Here is a 21932-nt window from a genome sequence, read left to right as displayed (position 1 = left end):
TTGGACATGCTAAATTACAAGGTTTTTGGCCTTGTTTGTACTTTAGTTCCACTTTGTATACTATAACACGCCTCTACAAGTAATTCTAAGCTGTTTTCAGGCATTTTTAGAAGGGGTCAAAATTTGACTTTTTTCGCCATACTATACTATTGCCTTCTTTGGTCATTTTTTGGACATGCTAAATTATGAGGGTTTTGGCCTTTTTTGTACTTTATTCCCACTTTGTATACTAAAACACGCCTCTACAAGTAATTCTAAGTGGTTTTGAGTTATTTTTAGGAGGGGTCAAAATCCGACATTTTTCGCCATACTATACTATTGCCTTCTTTCGGCATTTTTTGGACATGCTAAATTATGAGGTTTTATGCCTTTTTTGTACTTTATTTCCACTTTGTATACTATAACGCGTTTCTACAAGTAATTCTAAGTGGATTTCAGCCATTTTTAGGAGAGGTCAAAATTTGACTTTTTTCGCCATACTATACTATTGCCTTCTTTCCGCATTTTTTGGACATGCTAAATTACAAGGTTTTGGACTTTTGTACTTTAGTTCCACTTTGTATACTATAACGCGCGTTTCTACAAGTAATTCTAAGCTGTTTTCAGGCATTTTAGAAGGGGTCAAAATTGACTTTTTTCGCCATACTATACTATTGCCTTCTTTTGTCATTTTTGGACATGCTAAATTATGAGGTTTTATGCCTTTTGTACTTTTTTATTCACTTTGTATACTAAAACACGCTTCTACAAGTCATTATGAGTGGTTTTCAGCCATTTTTAGGAAAGGTCAAAATTTGACTTTTTTTGCCATACTATACTATTGCCTTGTTTCGTCATTTTTTGGACATGCTAAATTACAAGGTTTTTGGCCTTGTTTGTACTTTAGTTCCACTTTGTATACCAAACACGCTATTAGCTATTTTACTTTTTCAGGTTTTTGACTTTTCATTCACTCATACTTTGTTTCATTTTTACATTTTTTGGCCTTTTTTGATTTCATTTTTCATATATTTTATATTTGATTTTTTGTTATACCATTTGATGTTTTTTTTTATTTTAACATTTTGACATTTTTCTTTGTTTTCAGCCATTTTAGAGTGGTCAAATTTGACTTTTTTCATGATACTATACTATTGCCTTCTTCTGGCGAAAAAAGTCAAATTTTGATCCCTCCTAAAAATGGCTGAAAACCACTTAGAATAACTTGTAGAGGCATGTTATAGTATACAAAGTGGGAATAAAGTACAAAAAAGGCCAAAAACCTTGTAATTTAGCATGTCCAAAAAATGACGAAAGAAGGCAATAGTATAGTATGGCGAAAAAAGTCAGATTTTGACCCCTCCTAAAAATGGCTGAAAACCACTTAGAATAACTTGTAGAGGCGTGTTATAGTATACAAAGTGGGAATAAAGTACAAAAAAGGCCAAAAACCTCGTAATTTAGCATGTCCAAAAAATGACCAAAGAAGGCAATAGTATAGTATGGCGAAAAAAAAGTCAAAATTTGACCCCTCCTAAAAATGGCTGAAAACCACTTAGAATGACTTGTAGAGGCGTGTTTTAGTATACAAAGTGGGAATAAAGTACAAAAAAGGCCAAAAACCTTAAAAATTTAGCACGTCCAAAAAATGGCCAACAAGGCAATAGTATAGTATGGCGTAAAAAGTCAAATTTTGACCTCTCCTGAAAATGACTGAAAACCACTTAGAATGACTTGTAGAGGCGTGTTTTAGTATACAAAGTGGGAATAAAGTACAAACAAGGCCAAAAACCTCGTAATTTAGCATGTCCAAAAAATGACGAAAGAAGGCAATAGTATAGTATGGCGAAAAAAGTCAGATTTTGACCCCTCCTAAAAATGGCTGAAAACCACTTAGAATGACTTGTAGAGACGCATTATAGTATACAAAATGGGATTTAAGTACAAACAAGGCCAAAAACCTCGTAATTTAGCATGTCCAAAAAATGACCAAAGAAGGCAATAGTATAGTATGGCGAAAAAAAAGTCAAATTTTGACCCCTCCTAAAAATGGCTGAAAACCACTTAGAATTACTTGTAGAGGCGTGTTTTAGTATACAAAGTGGGAATAAAGTACAAAAAAGGCCAAAAACATCATAATTTAGCATGTCCAAAAAATGACGAAAGAAGGCAATAGTATAGTATGGCGAAAAAAGTCAGATTTTGACCCCTCCTAAAAATGGCTGAAAACCACTTAGAATTACTTGTAGAAACGCGTTATAGTATACAAAGTGGGAATAAAGTACAAAAAAGGCCAAAAACCTCGTAATTTAGCATGTCCAAAAAATGCCGAAAGAAGGCAATAGTATAGTATGGCGAAAAAAGTCAGATTTTGACCTCTCCTAAAAATGGCTGAAAACCACTTAGAATTACTTGTAGAGGCGTGTTTTAGTATACAAAGTGGGAATAAAGTACAAAAAAGGCCAAAAACCTCGTAATTTAGCATGTCCAAAAAATGACGAAAGAAGGCAATAGTATAGTATGGCGAAAAAAGTCAAATTTTGACTCCTCCTAAAAATGGCTGAAAACCACTTAGAATTACTTGTAGAAACGCGTTATAGTATACAAAGTGGGAATAAAGTACAAAAAAGGCCAAAAACCTCGTAATTTAGCATGTCCAAAAAATGACGAAAGAAGGCAATAGTATAGTATGGCGAAAAAAGTCAGAATTTGACCTCTCCTAAAAATGGCTGAAAACCACTGAGAATACAAATGTCAAAGTCAAGGCCCGCGGGCTGATATTTGATTAGTATTAGAACCGGCCCGCAGGCCGCAGCCGCCCGCTGGTGTTTTGCACGTAGCAATACTACATTCCCCACAATGCAACAGCAGCCCATGAACTCACTGCAGCGCAGCAAGCGGACCTCGGCTTCATTATTCATCAGCAGTCAGAGCAGATGTCAACTTTCAGCTACCCCCCTCCCCAAAAATGGCTAAACGGAAGGTTGACGCTGAGAACAGGAGGTCTGAAGCCAGGTGGGAGGCAGAGTACATGTTCACGGAGGTAAAAGACAAAGTACAGTGAAGGCGTTTAAAACCAAGCCGAGTCTGTGGGAGACGCAGATGCAGAAAGAAAACTTGAGCCACTTTTCAAGCTGCCAGACCATGAAAGAGAAGCTCTCTACCGCTGTGTTCCCGAGTGCACGGTTTGCTGATAAACTCAACATACTTGCCGCCAACTTCCGACGCTGATTTGCTGACTTTGAAGCCCAAAAAAGCAGGTTTGAACTGCTTGGCAATCATTTTGCAGTTGACGTGGAAAGCGCACCACCAAACCTACACATGGAGTTGATTGAGCTCCAGTGCAATGACACACTGAAGGAAAAATATGAGAGAGTGGGTGCTGCTGAGTTTGCACGCTTCTTCCCCGACACAATGCCCCAGTTGCGCATCCAAGCTGCTCAGACGCTCTGTATGTTTGGCAGCACATACCTGTGTGAACAACTGTTCTCTTTGATGAAGCTAAACAAAACATCACACAGGAGCCGTCTTACTGATAAACACCTTCACTCAATCCTGAGGACTTCCTCAGCTCCGAGCCTGACCCCGAACATTGATGAACTTGTACAAAAGATGAGACACCACCAAGTACCAGGCTCAGTCTCAGACAAGTGAGCATCACAGAGCATTAATGTATTTTAAGTTTTTAATTCAGTTAAATTTTTACATTTGTTTCTACAAGTCGTGATTTTTCCTTGAAGGAAGTATTGTTTTGTCTGTGTGCCATAGATTTTTGTACTTTATTTTATTGTATTTTATTTATTTATATTTATTTTTCAGTTAATGGACTCAGGGAAATTGTAGATAAGAGCCATGACAAAGAATACAACTGATTTGATTTATTTTTTTTATTTTTTTATTTTACTATTTGAAAGCAGTAATTGGTAGGATCATAGAGCAGCACAATATTGCATTTTCAGTTTATAATGCATACAATTTCATTTATGCATTTATCTTGATGTTAAGGAACATATTTTGTTTTTGAAGGACATTTACTTTTTTGCTGTTTGCCTGTTGAAAATGTTTTCCCTTTAATTTACTGACAGAGCCATGAGAAAATATTGCTTTATTCATTTATTGTACAGGACATGTGATTTTTCTTTGAAGGAAGTTTGTTTTTGTCTGTGTGCCCGTTGAAAAATGTTTTCACTTCACTTGATTACTGACAGAGCCATAAAAAAATATTGGATTATTCATTTAATCATTAACTAATATACACTGTGTAAGGTCTTGGTTCAATAGGCTATGTGCAATCATTTCAATATGTTTTAATAAACATTGAACCAGTCCAGCCCTCGGCTTGTAGCAAATTTGTTTTTTTGGCCCTCTGTGTATTTGACTTTGACATCCCTCACTTAGAATAACTTGTCCTGGTGTGTTATACTATACAAAGTGGGAATAAAGTACAAAAAAGGCTAAAAACATCAAAATTTAGCATGTTCAAAAAATGACGACAGAAGGCAATAGTATAGTATGTCGAAAAAAGTCAGATTTTGACCCCTCCTAAAAATGGCTGAAAACCACTTAGAATTACTTGTAGAAACGCGTTATAGTATACAAAGTCGAAATAAAGTACCAAAAAGGCCAAAAATGTCATAATTTAGCATGTCCAAAAAATGACGAAAGAAGGCAATAGTATAGTATGGCGAAAAAAGTCAAAATTTGCCCCCTCCTAAAAATGGCTGAAAACCACTTAGAATAACTTGTAGAGATGCGTTATAGTATTCAAAGTGGGAATAAAGTACAAAACAGGCCAAAAACCTTAAATTTAGCATGTCCAAAAAATGGCCAACAAGGCAATAGTATAGTATGGCGAAAAAAGTCAAAATTTGACCCCTCCTAAAAATGGCTGAAAACCACTTAGAATAACTTGTAGAGATGCGTTATAGTATTCAAAGTGGGAATAAAGGTCAAAAAAAGGCCAAAAACCTTAAAAATTTAGCACGTCCAAAAAATGGCCAACAAGGCAATAGTATAGTATGGCGAAAAAAGTCAGATTTTGACCCCTCTTAAAAATGGCTGAAAACCACTTAGAATTACTTGTAGAAACGCGTTATAGTATACAAAGTGGAAATAAAGTACAAAACAGGCCAAAAACCTCGGAATTTAGCATGTCTAAAAAATGACGAAAGAAGGCAATAGTATAGTATGGCGAAAAAAAGTCAAAATTTGACCCTCCTATAAATGGCTGAAAACCACTTAGAATAACTTGTAGACACGCATTATAGTATTCAAAGTGGGAATAAAGGTCAAAAAAAGGCCAAAAACCTTAAAAATTTAGCACGTCCAAAAAATGGCCAACAAGGCAATAGTATAGTATGGCGAAAAAAGTCAAAATGTGACCCTCTTAAAAATGGCTGAAAACCACTTAGAATAACTTGTAGAGATGCGTTATAGTATACAAAGTGGGAATTAAGGTCAAAAAAACGCCAGAAACGTCATAATTTAGCACGTCCAAAAAATGGCCAACAAGGCAATAGTATAGTATGGCGAAAAAAGTCAAAATTTGACCCCTCCTAAAAATGGCTGAAAACCACTTAGAATTACTTGTAGAAACGCGTTATAGTATACAAAGTGGAAATAAAGTACAAAACAGGCCAAAAACCTCGGAATTTAGCATGTCTAAAAAATGACGAAAGAAGGCAATAGTATAGTATGGCGAAAAAAGTCAAATTTTGACCCCTCCTAAAAATGGCTGAAAACCACTTAGAATAACTTGTAGACACGCATTATAGTATTCAAAGTGGGAATAAAGGTCAAAAAAAGGCCAAAAACCTTAAAAATTTAGCACGTCCAAAAAATGGCCAACAAGGCAATAGTATAGTATGGCGAAAAAAGTCAAAATGTGACCCCTCTTAAAAATGGCTGAAAACCACTTAGAATAACTTGTAGACACGCGTTATAGTATTCAAAGTGGGAATAAAGGTCAAAAAAAGGCCAGAAACGTCATAATTTAGCACGTCCAAAAAATGGCCAACAAGGCAATAGTATAGTATGGCAAAAAAAAGTCAAAATTTGACCCCTCCTAAAAATGGCTGAAAACCACTTAGAATAACTTGTAGAGATGCGTTATAGTATACAAAGTGGGAATAAAGTACAAACAAGGCCAAAAACCTCATGATTTAGGATGTCCAAAAAATGACGAAAGAAGGCAATAGTATAGTATGTCGAAAAAAGTCAGATTTTGACCTCTCCTAAAAATGGCTGAAATCCATTTAGAATTACTTGTAGAAATGCGTTATAATATACAAAGTGGAAATAAAGTACAAAAAAGGCCAAAAACCTCATAATTTTGCATGTCCAAAAAATGACGAAAGAAGGCAATAGTATAGTATGGCGAAAAAAAAGGCAAATTTTGACCTCTCCTCAAAATGGCTGAAAACTACTTAGAATGAGTTGTACAGACGCATTATAGTATACAAAGTGGGAATAAAGTACAAACCACGCCAAAAATGTCATAATTTAGCATGTCCCAAAAAATGCCGAAAGAAGGCAATAGTATAGTATGGCGAAAAAAGTCAAAATTTGACCCCTCCTAAAAATGGCTGAAAACCACTTAGAATAACTTGTAGAGATGCGTTATAGTATTCAAAGTGGGAATAAAGGTCAAAAAAAGGCCAAAAACTTTAAAAATTTAGCACGCCCAAAAATGGCCAACAAGGCAATAGTATAGTATGGCGAAAAAAGTCAAAATGTGACCCCTCTTAAAAATGGCTGAAAACCACTTAGAATAACTTGTAGACACGCGTTATAGTATTCAAAGTGGGAATAAAGGTCAAAAAAAGGCCAGAAACGTCATAATTTAGCACGTCCAAAAAATGGCCAACAAGGCAATAGTATAGTATGGCGAAAAAAGTCAAATTTTGACCTCTCCTAAAAATGGCTGAAAACCACTTAGAATAACTTGTAGACACGCATTATAGTATTCAAAGTGGGAATAAAGGTCAAAAAAAGGCCAAAAACTTAAAAATTTAGCACATCCAAAAATGGCCAACAAGGCAATAGTATAGTATGGCGAAAAAAGTCAAAATTTGACCCTCCTAAAATGGCTGAAAACCACTTAGAATAACTTGTAGAGATGCATTATAGTATTCAAAGTGGGAATAAAGGTCAAAAAAATGCCAGAAACGCGTCATAATTTAGCACGCCCAAAAAATGGCCAACAAGGCAATAGTATAGTATGGCGAAAAAGTCAAAATTTGACCCCTCCTATAAATGGCTGAAAACCACTTAGAATAACTTGTAGAGATGCGTTATAGTATTCAAAGTGGGAATAAAGGTCAAAAAAAGGCCAGAAACGTCATAATTTAGCACGTCCAAAAAATGGCCAACAAGGCAATAGTATAGTATGGCGAAAAAAGTCAAATTTTGACCCTCCTGAAAATGGCTGAAAACCACTTAGAATGACTTGTAGAGGAGTGTTTTAGTATACAAAGTGGTAATAAAGTACAAAAAAGGCCAAAAACCTCATAATTTAGCATGTCCAAAAAATGACGAAAGAAGGCAATAGTATAGTATGGCAAAAAAAGTCAAATTTTGACCTCTCCTAAAAATGGCTGAAAACCACTTAGAATAACTTGTAGACACGCATTATAGTATTCAAAGTGGGAATAAAGGTCAAAAAAAGGCCAAAAACCTTAAAATTTAGCATGTCCAAAAATGGCCAACAAGGCAATAGTATAGTATGGCGAAAAAGTCAAAATTTGACCCCTCCTAAAAATGGCTGAAAACCACTTAGAATAACTTGTAGAGATGCGTTATAGTATACAAAGTGGGAATAAAGGTCAAAAAAAGGCCAAAAACGTCATGATTTAGCACGTCCAAAAAATGGCCAACAAGGCAATAGTATAGTATGGCGAAAAAAGTCAAAATTTGACCCCTCCTATAAATGGCTGAAAACCACTTAGAATAACTTGTAGAGATGCGTTATAGTATTCAAAGTGGGAATAAAGGTCAAAAAAAGGCCAAAAACCTTAAAAATTTAGCACGTCCAAAAAATGGCCAACAAGGCAATAGTATAGTATGGCGAAAAAAGTCAAAATGTGACCCCTCTTAAAAATGGCTGAAAACCACTTAGAATAACTTGTAGAGATGCGTTATAGTATTCAAAGTGGGAATAAAGGTCAAAAAAAGGCCAGAAACGTCATAATTTAGCACGTCCAAAAAATGGCCAACAAGGCAATAGTATAGTATGGCAAAAAAAGTCAAATTTTGACCTCTCCTAAAAATGGCTGAAAACCACTTAGAATAACTTGTAGAGATGCGTTATAGTATTCAAAGTGGGAATAAAGGTCAAAAAAAGGCCAAAAACCTTAAAAATTTAGCACGTCCAAAAATGGCCAACAAGGCAATAGTATAGTATGGCGAAAAAGTCAAAATGTGACCCCTCCTAAAAATGGCTGAAAACCACTTAGAATAACTTGTAGAGATGCGTTATAGTATACAAAGTGGGAATAAAGGTCAAAAAAAGGCCAAAAACCTTAAAAATTTAGCACGTCCAAAAAATGGCCAACAAGGCAATAGTATAGTATGGCGAAAAAAGTCAAAATGTGACCCCTCCTATAAATGGCTGAAAACCACTTAGAATAACTTGTAGAGATGCGTTATAGTATACAAAGTGGAAATAAAGTACAAAACAGGCCAAAAACCTCGAAATTTAGCATGTCTAAAAATGGCCAACAAGAAGGCAATAGTATAGTATGGCGAAAAAAGTCAAATTTTGACCCTCCTATAAATGGCTGAAAACCACTTAGAATAACTTGTAGAGACGCATTATAGTATTCAAAGTGGGAATAAAGGTCAAAAAAGGCCAAAAACCTTCATAATTTAGCACGTCCAAAAATGGCCAACAAGGCAATAGTATAGTATGGCGAAAAAAGTCAGATTTTGACCCTCCTATAAATGGCTGAAAACCACTTAGAATTACTTGTAGAGATGCGTTATAGTATTCAAAGTGGGAATAAAGGTCAAAAAAGGCCAAAACCTTAAAATTTAGCATGTCCAAAAAATGGCCAACAAGGCAATAGTATAGTATGGCGAAATAAGTCAAATTGTGACCCTCCTATAAATGACTGAAAATCACTTAGAATAACTTGTAGAGATGCGTTATAGTATTCAAAGTGGGAATAAAGTACAAAAAGGCCAAAACCTTAAAAATTTAGCATGTCCAAAAAATGGCCAACAAGGCAATAGTATAGTATGGCGAAAAAAGTCAAATTTTGACCCCTCCTAAAAATGACTGAAAACCACTTAGAATAACCTGTAGAGGCATGTTTTAGTATACAAAGTGGGAATAAAGTACAAACAAGGCCAAAAACCTCATGATTTAGGATGTCCAAAAAATGACGAAAGAAGGCAATAGTATAGTATGTCGAAAAAAGTCAGATTTTGACCTCTCCTAAAAATGGCTGAAATCCATTTAGAATTACTTGTAGAAATGCGTTATAATATACAAAGTGGAAATAAAGTACAAAAAAGGCCAAAAACCTCATAATTTTGCATGTCCAAAAAATGACGAAAGAAGGCAATAGTATAGTATGGCGAAAAAAAAGTCAAATTTTGACCTCTCCTCAAAATGGCTGAAAACTACTTAGAATGAGTTGTACAGACGCATTATAGTATACAAAGTGGGAATAAAGTACAAACCACGCCAAAAATGTCATAATTTAGCATGTCCCAAAAAATGACGAAAGAAGGCAATAGTATAGTATGGCGAAAAAAGTCAAAATTTGACCCCTCCTATAAATGGCTGAAAACCACTTAGAATAACTTGTAGAGATGCGTTATAGTATTCAAAGTGGGAATTAAGGTCAAAAAAAGGCCAGAAACGTCATAATTTAGCACGTCCAAAAAATGGCCAACAAGGCAATAGTATAGTATGGCGAAAAAAGTCAGATTTTGACCCCTCCTATAAATGGCTGAAAACCACTTAGAATTACTTGTAGAGGCGTGTTATAGTATACAAAGTGGGAATAAAGTACAAAAAAGGCCAAAAACTTCGTAATTTAGCATGTCCAAAAAATGACGAAAGAAGGCAATAGTATAGTATGGCGAAATAAGTCAAATTTTGACTCCTCCAAAAAATGACTAAAAATCACTTAGAATGACTTGTAGAAGCGTGTTATAGTATACAAAGTGGGAATAAAGTACAAAAAAGGCCAAAAACCTCATAATTTAGCATGTCCAAAAAATGACGAAAGAAGGCAATAGTATAGTATGGCAAAAAAAGTCAAATTTTGACCTCTCCTAAAAATGGCTGAAAACCACTTAGAATAACTTGTAGACACGCATTATAGTATTCAAAGTGGGAATAAAGGTCAAAAAAAGGCCAAAAACCTTAAAAATTTAGCACGTCCAAAAAATGGCCAACAAGGCAATAGTATAGTATGGCGAAAAAAGTCAAAATGTGACCCCTCCTAAAAATGGCTGAAAACCACTTAGAATAACTTGTAGACACGCGTTATAGTATTCAAAGTGGGAATAAAGGTCAAAAAAAGGCCAGAAACGTCATAATTTAGCACGTCCAAAAAATGGCCAACAAGGCAATAGTATAGTATGGCGAAAAAAGTCAAATTTTGACCTCTCCTAAAAATGGCTGAAAACCACTTAGAATAACTTGTAGACACGCATTATAGTATTCAAAGTGGTAATAAAGGTCAAAAAAGGCCAAAAACCTTAAAATTTAGCATGTCCAAAAAATGGCCAACAAGGCAATAGTATAGTATGGCAAAAAAGTCAAATTTTGACCTCTCCTAAAATGGCTGAAAACCACTTAGAATAACTTGTAGAGATGCGTTATAGTATACAAAGTGGGAATTAAGGTCAAAAAAACGCCAGAAACGTCATAATTTAGCACGTCCAAAAAATGGCCAACAAGGCAATAGTATAGTATGGCGAAAAAAGTCAAAATTTGACCACTCCTATAACTGGCTGAAAACCACTTAGAATAACTTGTAGAGATGCGTTATAGTATTCAAAGTGGGAATAAACTTCAAAAAAGGCCAAAAACCTTAAAAATTTAGCACGTCCAAAAAATGGCCAACAAGGCAATAGTATAGTATGGCGAAAAAAGTCAAAATGTGACCCCTCTTAAAAATGGCTGAAAACCACTTAGAATAACTTGTAGAGATGCGTTATAGTATTCAAAGTGGGAATAAAGTACAAAACAGGCCAAAAACCTCATAATTTAGCATGTCCAAAAAATGACGAAAGAAGGCAATAGTATAGTATGGCGAAAAAAGTCAAATTTTGACCCTCCTGAAAATGGCTGAAAACCACTTAGAATGACTTGTAGAGGCGTGTTATAGTATAGAAAGTGGGAATAAAGTACAAAAAAGGCCAAAAACCCTCATAATTTTGCATGTCCAAAAAATGACGAAACAAGGCAATAGTATAGTATGGCAAAAAAAGTCAAATTTTGACCCCTCCTAAAAATGGCTGAAAACCACTTAGAATAACTTGTAGACACGCATTATAGTATTCAAAGTGGGAATAAAGGTCAAAAAAAGGCCAAAAACCTTAAAAATTTAGCACGTCCAAAAAATGGCCAACAAGGCAATAGTATAGTATGGCGAAAAAAGTCAAAATTTGACCCCTCCTAAAAATGGCTGAAAACCACTTAGAATAACTTGTAGAGATGCGTTATAGTATTCAAAGTGGGAATAAACTTCAAAAAAGGCCAAAAACCTTAAAAATTTAGCACGTCCAAAAAATGGCCAACAAGGCAATAGTATAGTATGGCGAAAAAAGTCAAAATTTGACCCCTCCTAAAAATGGCTGAAAACCACTTAGAATAACTTGTAGAGATGCGTTATAGTATACAAAGTGGGAATTAAGGTCAAAAAAAGGCCAAAACCTCATAATTTAGCATGTCTAAAAATGGCCAACAAGGCAATAGTATAGTATGGCGAAAAAAGTCAAATTTGACCCTCCTAAAATGGCTGAAAACCACTTAGAATAACTTGTAGACACGCATTATAGTATTCAAAGTGGGAATAAAGGTCAAAAAGGCCAAAAACGTCAAAATTTAGCACGTCCAAAAAATGGCCAACAAGGCAATAGTATAGTATGGCGAAAAAAGTCAAAATTTGACCCCTCCTATAAATGGCTGAAAACCACTTAGAATAACTTGTAGAGATGCGTTATAGTATTCAAAGTGGGAATAAAGGTCAAAAAAAGGCCAGAAACGTCATAATTTAGCACGTCCAAAAAATGGCCAACAAGGCAATAGTATAGTATGGCGAAAAAAGTCAAAATGTGACCCCTCCTAAAAATGGCTGAAAACCACTTAGAATAACTTGTAGAGATGCGTTATAGTATTCAAAGTGGGAATAAAGGTCAAAAAAAGGCCAGAAACGTCATAATTTAGCACGTCCAAAAAATGGCCAACAAGGCAATAGTATAGTATGGCGAAAAAAGTCAAATTTTGACCCTCCTGAAAATGGCTGAAAACCACTTAGAATGACTTGTAGAGGAGTGTTTTAGTATACAAAGTGGTAATAAAGTACAAAAAAGGCCAAAAACGTCATAATTTAGCACGTCCAAAAAATGACGAAAGAAGGCAATAGTATAGTATGGCAAAAAAAGTCAAATTTTGACCTCTCCTAAAAATGGCTGAAAACCACTTAGAATAACTTGTAGACACGCATTATAGTATTCAAAGTGGGAATAAAGGTCAAAAAAAGGCCAAAAACCTTAAAAATTTAGCACGTCCAAAAAATGGCCAACAAGGCAATAGTATAGTATGGCGAAAAAAGTCAAAATTTGACCCCTCCTATAAATGGCTGAAAACCACTTAGAATAACTTGTAGAGATGCGTTATAGTATTCAAAGTGGGAATAAACTTCAAAAAAGGCCAAAAACCTTAAAAATTTAGCACGTCCAAAAAATGGCCAACAAGGCAATAGTATAGTATGGCGAAAAAAGTCAAAATTTGACCCCTCCTAAAAATGGCTGAAAACCACTTAGAATAACTTGTAGAGATGCGTTATAGTATACAAAGTGGAAATAAAGTACAAAACAGGCCAAAAACCTCGGAATTTAGCATGTCTAAAAAATGACGAAAGAAGGCAATAGTATAGTATGGCGAAAAAAGTCAAATTTTGACCCCTCCTAAAAATGGCTGAAAACCACTTAGAATTACTTGTAGACACGCATTATAGTATTCAAAGTGGGAATAAAGGTCAAAAAAAGGCCAAAAACCTTAAAAATTTAGCACGTCCAAAAAATGGCCAACAAGGCAATAGTATAGTATGGCAAAAAAAGTCAAAATTTGACCCCTCCTAAAAATGGCTGAAAACCACTTAGAATAACTTGTAGAGATGCGTTATAGTATACAAAGTGGGAATTAAGGTCAAAAAAACGCCAGAAACCTTAAAAATTTAGCACGTCCAAAAAATGGCCAACAAGGCAATAGTATAGTATGGCGAAAAAAGTCAAAATGTGACCCCTCTTAAAAATGGCTGAAAACCACTTAGAATAACTTGTAGAGATGCGTTATAGTATTCAAAGTGGGAATAAAGGTCAAAAAAAGGCCAGAAACGTCATAATTTAGCACGTCCAAAAAATGGCCAACAAGGCAATAGTATAGTATGGCGAAAAAAGTCAGATTTTGACCCCTCCTATAAATGGCTGAAAACCACTTAGAATTACTTGTAGAGGCGTGTTTTAGTATACAAAGTGGGAATAAAGTACAAAAAAGGCCAAAACCCTCATAATTTAGCATGTCCAAAAAATGCCGAAAGAAGGCAATAGTATAGTATGGCGAAAAAAGTCAAATTTTGACCTCTCCTAAAAATGGCTGAAATCCACTTAGAATTACTTGTAGAAACGCGTTATAGTATACAAAGTGGAAATAAAGTACAAAAAAGGCATAAAACCTCATAATTTAGCATGTCCAAAAAATGCCGAAAGAAGGCAATAGTATAGTATGGCGAAAAAAGTCAAAATTTGACCCCTCCTATAAATGGCTGAAAACCACTTAGAATAACTTGTAGAGATGCGTTATAGTATTCAAAGTGGGAATAAAGGTCAAAAAAAGGCCAAAAACCTTAAAAATTTAGCACGTCCAAAAAATGGCCAACAAGGCAATAGTATAGTATGGCGAAAAAAGTCAAAATTTGACCCCTCCTAAAAATGGCTGAAAACCACTTAGAATAACTTGTAGAGATGCGTTATAGTATACAAAGTGGAAATAAAGTACAAAACAGGCCAAAAACCTCGGAATTTAGCATGTCTAAAAAATGACGAAAGAAGGCAATAGTATAGTATGGCGAAAAAAGTCAAATTTTGACCCCTCCTAAAAATGGCTGAAAACCACTTAGAATTACTTGTAGACACGCATTATAGTATTCAAAGTGGGAATAAAGGTCAAAAAAAGGCCAAAAACCTTAAAAATTTAGCACGTCCAAAAAATGGCCAACAAGGCAATAGTATAGTATGGCGAAAAAAGTCAAAATTTGACCCCTCCTAAAAATGGCTGAAAACCACTTAGAATAACTTGTAGAGATGCGTTATAGTATACAAAGTGGGAATTAAGGTCAAAAAAACGCCAGAAACGTCATAATTTAGCACGTCCAAAAAATGGCCAACAAGGCAATAGTATAGTATGGCGAAAAAAGTCAAAATTTGACCCCTCCTATAAATGGCTGAAAACCACTTAGAATAACTTGTAGAGATGCGTTATAGTATTCAAAGTGGGAATAAAGGTCAAAAAAAGGCCAAAAACCTTAAAAATTTAGCACGTCCAAAAAATGGCCAACAAGGCAATAGTATAGTATGGCGAAAAAAGTCAAAATGTGACCCCTCTTAAAAATGGCTGAAAACCACTTAGAATAACTTGTAGAGATGCGTTATAGTATACAAAGTGGGAATTAAGGTCAAAAAAAGGCCAGAAACGTCATAATTTAGCACGTCCAAAAAATGGCCAACAAGGCAATAGTATAGTATGGCGAAAAAAGTCAGATTTTGACCCCTCCTATAAATGGCTGAAAACCACTTAGAATTACTTGTAGAGGCGTGTTATAGTATACAAAGTGGGAATAAAGTACAAAAAAGGCCAAAAACTTCGTAATTTAGCATGTCCAAAAAATGACGAAAGAAGGCAATAGTATAGTATGGCGAAATAAGTCAAATTTTGACTCCTCCAAAAAATGACTAAAAATCACTTAGAATGACTTGTAGAAGCGTGTTATAGTATACAAAGTGGGAATAAAGTACAAAAAAGGCCAAAAACCTCATAATTTAGCATGTCCAAAAAATGACGAAAGAAGGCTATAGTATAGTATGTTGAAAAAAGTCAAATTTTGACCCCTCCTAAAAATGACTGAAAACCACTTAGAATAACCTGTAGAGGCATGTTTTAGTATACAAAGTGGGAATAAAGTACAAACAAGGCCAAAAACCTCATGATTTAGGATGTCCAAAAAATGACGAAAGAAGGCAATAGTATAGTATGTCGAAAAAAGTCAGATTTTGACCTCTCCTAAAAATGGCTGAAATCCATTTAGAATTACTTGTAGAAATGCGTTATAATATACAAAGTGGAAATAAAGTACAAAAAAGGCCAAAAACCTCATAATTTTGCATGTCCAAAAAATGACGAAAGAAGGCAATAGTATAGTATGGCGAAAAAAAAGTCAAATTTTGACCTCTCCTCAAAATGGCTGAAAACTACTTAGAATGAGTTGTACAGACGCATTATAGTATACAAAGTGGGAATAAAGTACAAACCACGCCAAAAATGTCATAATTTAGCATGTCCCAAAAAATGACGAAAGAAGGCAATAGTATAGTATGGCGAAAAAAAAGTCAAATTTTGACCTCTCCTCAAAATGGCTGAAAACTACTTAGAATGAGTTGTACAGACGCATTATAGTATACAAAGTGGAACTAAAGTACAAAAGAAGGCCAAAAACCTCATAATTTAGCATGTCCAAAAAATGACGAAAGAAGGCAATAGTATAGTATGTCGAAAAAAGTCAGATTTTGACCTCTCCTAAAAATGGCTGAAATCCATTTAGAATTACTTGTAGAAATGCGTTATAGTATACAAAGTGGGAATAAAGTACAAACAAGGCCAAAAATGTCATAATTTAGCATGTCCCAAAAAATGACGAAAGAAGGCAATAGTATAGTATGGCGAAAAAAGTCAAATTTTGACCCCTCCAAAAAATGGCTGAAAATTACTTAGAATTACTTGTAGAGGTGTGTTATAGTATACAAAGAAGGAATAAAGTACAAAAAAGGCCAAAAACATCATAATTTAGCATGTCCAAAAAATGACGAAAGAAGGCAATAGTATAGTATGGCGAAAAAAGTCAAATTTTGACCCCTCCTAAAAATGACTAAAAACTACTTAGAATGAGTTGTAGAGATGCGTCACAGTATACAAAGTGGAAATAGAGTACAAAAAAGGCCAAAAACCTCAGAATTTACCATGTCCAAAAAATGACGAAAGAAGGCAATAGTATAGTATGGTGACAAATTTTGACATGTCATGAAAATGGCTGAAAACGACATATTAAGGCTTGCAGAAACCCATCATAACATACACAGTGGGAATGAAGGCCAAAAAAGTCCAAAAAACTCACAATTTCACATCGCAAAAATGGGCAAAAACGCCATAGTATAGTATGTCGAAAAATGGCAAATTTTGACCTGTTGAAAAAATGGCTGAAAATGACATATTATATAGCTTGTACAAACTTGTAGTACAGTATAACACGTCATAGTTTCGCATGTTGTCCAAAATGGCATGAAAAAAGCTTTACTATAGTATGTCTTCCAAAATGGCATTAAAACATCATAATTGAGTGCGTTGTCCAAAATAGGATGAAAAAGTCACGGTACAGCATCTTGTCGAGATAGCATAAAAAAGTCACAGTATAGTATATGTCGTCCAAAATAGCCTGAAAAAAGTCAACCATCTACCATACATTTTCTGGGACAAGAAATATGTTCCCACTGCAGAGATTGTCATCGGTCCTACTGTTTAAAATAATTTTAACGCCTAATTTTCTTTATAACTCTAAAATGATTAGTGTCTTTGCTGAGTACCTCTGTAAGTAGCAGAATTATGCACAGGGAGCTTGTGATCATTTCAAAGTAGGCTTCTTCAGTGATCTCTGCTACATGTCAAGGTCTTTATTCACCCTGTAGTGATAATGACTAACCTGCAGTACAGTATATCTTACATATTGCTACTTCTAGTAATGTTATTTTCTCACCTGCTCCAGGTAGGTGTAACTCCATATCTTCCCATCAGCAAACACTCTGGAAACCAGGCGGCCTTGGCCGTCATACTCGAGTCTCTCCGTGGTGGGACCTCTCTGCAGGGCACTGATTTGCCCGCTGCTTGTGCGGCTCACATTAACCGGCAGTAGCTTGCTGCTGGGCACCCAGAGCACTGGGTGGCCCGCTGTGTCATATATAATCTTTAACAGGAACTTCCTGTGGTCATCATAAATCTTCTCTGTCCTCAGGGTGCGATCGTAATCGACAGACAGAATGTTCCGTCCGTTCACCTGTGGGACAGATGTGATTCGATAACGTTAGACAAAAATACTCCTACAACTGCTACTACTAGTGATAATAATATATGACTGACAGATAACACTGTCAGTAATGATACAACCAATGTTTATTAATTACACAGTAGTGCAATATTAAGAATAATTTCTCAGTTTCACTGTTCTTTGTATGGATGGCTCTTTAAACTGTATCCACATCAATTTCACAACAGTTGTCACAGAGATTAACACCTCCCTCACAAGGCTCATTTAACTGAGACACTCTGGCGATTATTCAGGTGCACTTAAATCACAACCTCCTAAATTCAGTGGAGACAAGAATTACTCAGAGGCAAAGTAACCACCCAAGTTAAGTTCATGGAGGGCCGTAAATCATAAATCTGAGTGTCAGATTCTGAGGAGGAGGAATGAGAAGAGGTGGTCTTATGTACAGTAGTGGAATATTGATAACCCTGTATGTCAGGAGCTAAATGTTCATGTATCTCATTAATTTCAATTAAAAGAGAGAACTGCAGGATTGTTTTTTATGATGTTATAATAAGGACAGTGACACAGCATCGCACATAAAGTAACACCTTTGATTTTTTTGCAGTTTGATCTGATTTTTGCGCAACTGACTCCTTGGAGATAATTTTGGTTTGAGTTTTTTGGCATTTGAAATATAGACCATAGAGATGTCTGCCTTGTCTTGTGGTGCTCAAAGTGCCAAAAATGCATTTGGAAAACTTAACAACAGTGTCTCTTTTCAGAAATCAATCCAAACTGGAGCAGTGAACCGTATCACAGCGCAGAAGGAAGCATGCATCAACTGCTATCAGCATATAAAAAGGGAAACCGGAAGACCATCTTACCACTACGTAGCACAATAACAAGACAATCTTTAAAGAACAAATTAAATTCACCACGCACCAGTAAACAACAGCCAACAGTGTGTGATACACCGCGGTGACTAGGGGGAGAGACCCTCACCAATGGCCCAATTTTGAGCAACGTCTGACGGTCAGCTTGGTGGGTCTGGGCCTTTGCAGGAAACTGCTCACAATTTAGGAACAGGTTCTGTATGCTGGAGCTGGCTGCCCTACGTTGCCCATCTTAATCACTGGCATGCCTTTATTTATAAAGCGATCTTAACTTTCTATGTGACTTAATCCAGCTGAAAAATGCTGCACACATCTGCGCTCTGCGACATATTCACAACTCCAACTATTTCCATCTGTTCTCAAAGTTTGACTTGAACAGGGAAAACGGGGCTTTTAGGTATGCTACCCCTGCAGCCTGGAATCTGCTGCAGACTGATTTGGGTCTTTGGGAGCTGCTCTCTTTAAGTGTTCTCAAAAGCAGATTGAAGGAGTTGGAGGAAGGTGCATCAGGTTGTAGATGCTTCGACTGAATATCTGCCTCTATCTGATCCAGGACATGTTGACCTGATTTCTTGGTATGATGTGATTTCTGATATATATATTTTTTCCATTCATTTTTTCATGTACTGCTGCCTGTCCTGGCCAGGCCGCTTTTGTAAATTTAAAGGTTAAATACATTTTAAATAAAAATAAATTAACAACAAGGTCTGTGGATTATCTTGAGTAACTGGGTGATGATTTTTGGAAAGAGACATTGCTGTTGTGTATTTTTTTGGAGCTTCGAGCCCCACAAGCAGAGAGCCATCCAGTTCCATTACATTCAAGAGAAGATTAAAAATGATCTCCAATACCTGAACCCTCACATGCAAACAGTTTGATAAATAGCACTACAGGAAAGATATGTATTTTTGTTTGGGGTGGCGTCCCTACACTAGCAACTTGTTTCTTTTAGAATTGATTTTAAAGTTATTTAACTTGTTTATAAAGCTTTAAATGGCCTTGCCTCTCCATGCAATTAGAGTTTTTTTTTCATTTAAAGTAATTCAGCTGAATTACTAAGGTACTACTGCTTTACTTTTAAATGTTCCTCATGTGTCCCATAAAAGTACAGACTGGAGTACTTTCTGTTGTTATGTCCCTAAATTGTGGAACTCACTTCCTCTGGTTACTGAAATGGCAAGCTCTCTCTGTTTTTTAAGTTAATTACAGACCTTTCTTTTTTATTTGCCCTTTTCTTCATAAATATTTGATCCAAATCATCTTTCCACTTTTTCGAAATGCCCCGATACAACTAATTGTACATATACACAATAACACCTCTATAACTTTTGTCTAATTGTGTTTTATAACTTTGCTACTGAATGCTAACACTTAACTGTAATCTGTAATTGATTTTTCCATTTTAAGCTTTTTGTTTTGTCACTGCTGCCTGTGTGTTTGGTTTTGTCATCTTTGGTATTGTTTAATTGTCCTTAGACGGTACATCTCAAGGGGTTATATTGCTAGTAAAACATAAATAAATAAATAAATAAATAAATAAATAAATAAATCCATATATAATCTGCCTTTTTGGTTTGGAGCAACATTATAGTATTAATTTTAAGTTTTCATTGTTGTTTTTTTTGTTGTCATTTTACCCCTTCTGCTTATATATTTTTCTATTTTATGTATTTTACTTTATTTTTATTCTATAGATTTTTTTGTTTTGTTTGCTCTTTAAAAAAAGGGTAGTCTTGTTATTTTCTACTCTTGCAAAACTTTATGTATAATTATTTGTTATCCTTTAAATTGTGTCAGTTGTTTCAATTTTGCCATGTGAAGCACTTCAGACTGCATGTTTGTACGAAAGGTGCTCTGTAAATAAAGTTGAGTTGAGCTTAAAGTGTCGCAGTCATACTCTATCTCGCACTGAGGAATGCAAGGGCACAGAAAATTGTATTCATGGGATGCTGATCCTGTGCATGTGCCAGAAGGAAGTGGGGGGGGGATTCAAACATACCCTAAGCTTGCGTCCAAACACGATAACTTTCCCTCTGGCTTGTTCTTTTCGGAAGCGCCACTCCACCAAGTTTTGCCCACTCTCCCCTGGCAAGCTCATGTTGCGTCTGGCTACAGTCGGGTTGGCAGCGCCTGCCAGGATGTGGGGCTCTGTCTGGTAGTGGGTGTCCATCCCGTTGGCATAGGTAATCCTCAGCGAGTTGTCAAAGCCCACTTGATAGCTGCTTCTACATTGGTCTAATGATAGTAAACAAAAAGTGAACAACAGAAAAAGACAACTTAGAACAGGGGAATAAGTAATTAAACACTGGAATTAATGCTATTAACAGCCTCCTGAGGTAATTACTGGTTGTGCTTAATTATGCTTTAAGTCCTTGGTATTTCAAATTAGACAATTTTCAGATGAAAAGGATTAACGTGAATGATGTGCTGAAATAACTGGACCATCTGGGTCTGGCGGAGAGTAGAAACCATTTAGATACAAGGTTGATGTGTCTCCCTGACACCCCAAACCCACACACTGAGAGAGTAATCATTTACACTGTCATCTGTCAGACCCTCTAAGCTGTAATGATACACGACTTAAGCTTACTCAACATTGCCCCGGCGACCCGCGAAACAATGACAAATAACCGCTTACAAAATAGCTGCCTGAGTCTGGGAGATGAGTGCAGTGGCCTTACCCTGAGCCAGCGTGTAGAAGGCACGGATGGTTGAGGTATTCGTGGTGATGCTGATTTCCTCCTCTGACATGGAGCTCTCGATGTCCACCGTCAAAGCGCTGTATATGTCCGTGTACAAGTTATTCACCATCCCCGTGGGGAACGTCACGTTCATTAGCCGTCCTTCACTGTCATAGCTGTTTGACAAAAAGGACAGAAAGCATTAATATGTATGTTGGCTCTCAGTGCATTCAATTATCAGCTCTTTTATACTTGTTGAGTAAGACCCTAGACTGTCACATTTTCTTTTCTTTTTTATTTTTTTGTGCAATTTTCTGAGTATAAGTGAAGGGGTGTCTGTATCAACCCAAGGCGCAATCCAAATATTTGATATGGGAGAATGACACATCTCATCAGCTATCGGTTTCATAAAAGAAAGAAAAAAAACACTTGTAATGAATTATTTGGATGACTGATGTGTCATTATAATCTCAACTGAATGCTTTGCTTTTTTAGTTATAGTGGGGATATCATTCATGGCTTAATGTGACATGACAGCGAATTACACCTGGGAGAAAAATTCAATCACAGAGATGCCATGCTACTAAAATCAAGTGACATTATGATACAGGTGGCTTTTTGCAATGAGAATTTGTTCAGCTTCACTGTTTCAAAATGTGTGCATGTCAAAACATCCTATCATTAAAGCTTCTTTTGCTCCTCCTGCGACAGTATTTCTTCATATATCCTCATTCAACACATGATTCACATGGTTTAGTCAAGTGAAAAATAAGACGAAAAAGTTGCAGTTATTAAAGTCTAATTTAACTAGGGTATTTTACAGATCTGAGGCAATTTTTATAATT

General features: G+C 35.8%; 1 protein-coding gene and 1 long non-coding RNA gene across 8 annotated transcripts in view; one reads left to right on the top strand and one right to left on the bottom strand.

The window, feature by feature from the left end:
• LOC148188845 (uncharacterized) overlaps window positions 1-20240 on the top strand; it is a 53426-nt gene extending 33186 nt beyond the window's left edge. Inside the window, exon 5 of the long non-coding RNA XR_015777205.1 lies at window positions 18296-20240. This is a non-coding gene — a long non-coding RNA (uncharacterized LOC148188845). The remainder of the gene's footprint in view (window positions 1-18295) is intronic.
• Window positions 1-21932, bottom strand: part of LOC121947781 (teneurin-3) — a 284662-nt gene that overhangs the window by 20710 nt on the left and 242020 nt on the right. For all 7 annotated transcript variants that reach the window (XM_088080832.1, XM_088080831.1, XM_088080833.1 and 4 more), the window contains 3 exons: window positions 21088-21263; window positions 20406-20641; window positions 17244-17540 (listed from right to left, as the gene is read on the bottom strand). In XM_088080832.1, the coding sequence (XP_087936958.1) occupies window positions 17244-17540; window positions 20406-20641; window positions 21088-21263 (709 nt within the window). The remainder of the gene's footprint in view (window positions 1-17243; window positions 17541-20405; window positions 20642-21087; window positions 21264-21932) is intronic.

The sequence above is a fragment of the Plectropomus leopardus genome, chromosome 8, assembly GCF_026936395.1.
Source record: "Plectropomus leopardus strain MGB_pleo_1.0 chromosome 8, ASM2693639v1, whole genome shotgun sequence".
Classification (NCBI taxonomy): domain Eukaryota; kingdom Metazoa; phylum Chordata; class Actinopteri; order Perciformes; family Serranidae; genus Plectropomus; species Plectropomus leopardus.
This window is presented reverse-complemented; position numbering and strand designations above follow the sequence as displayed.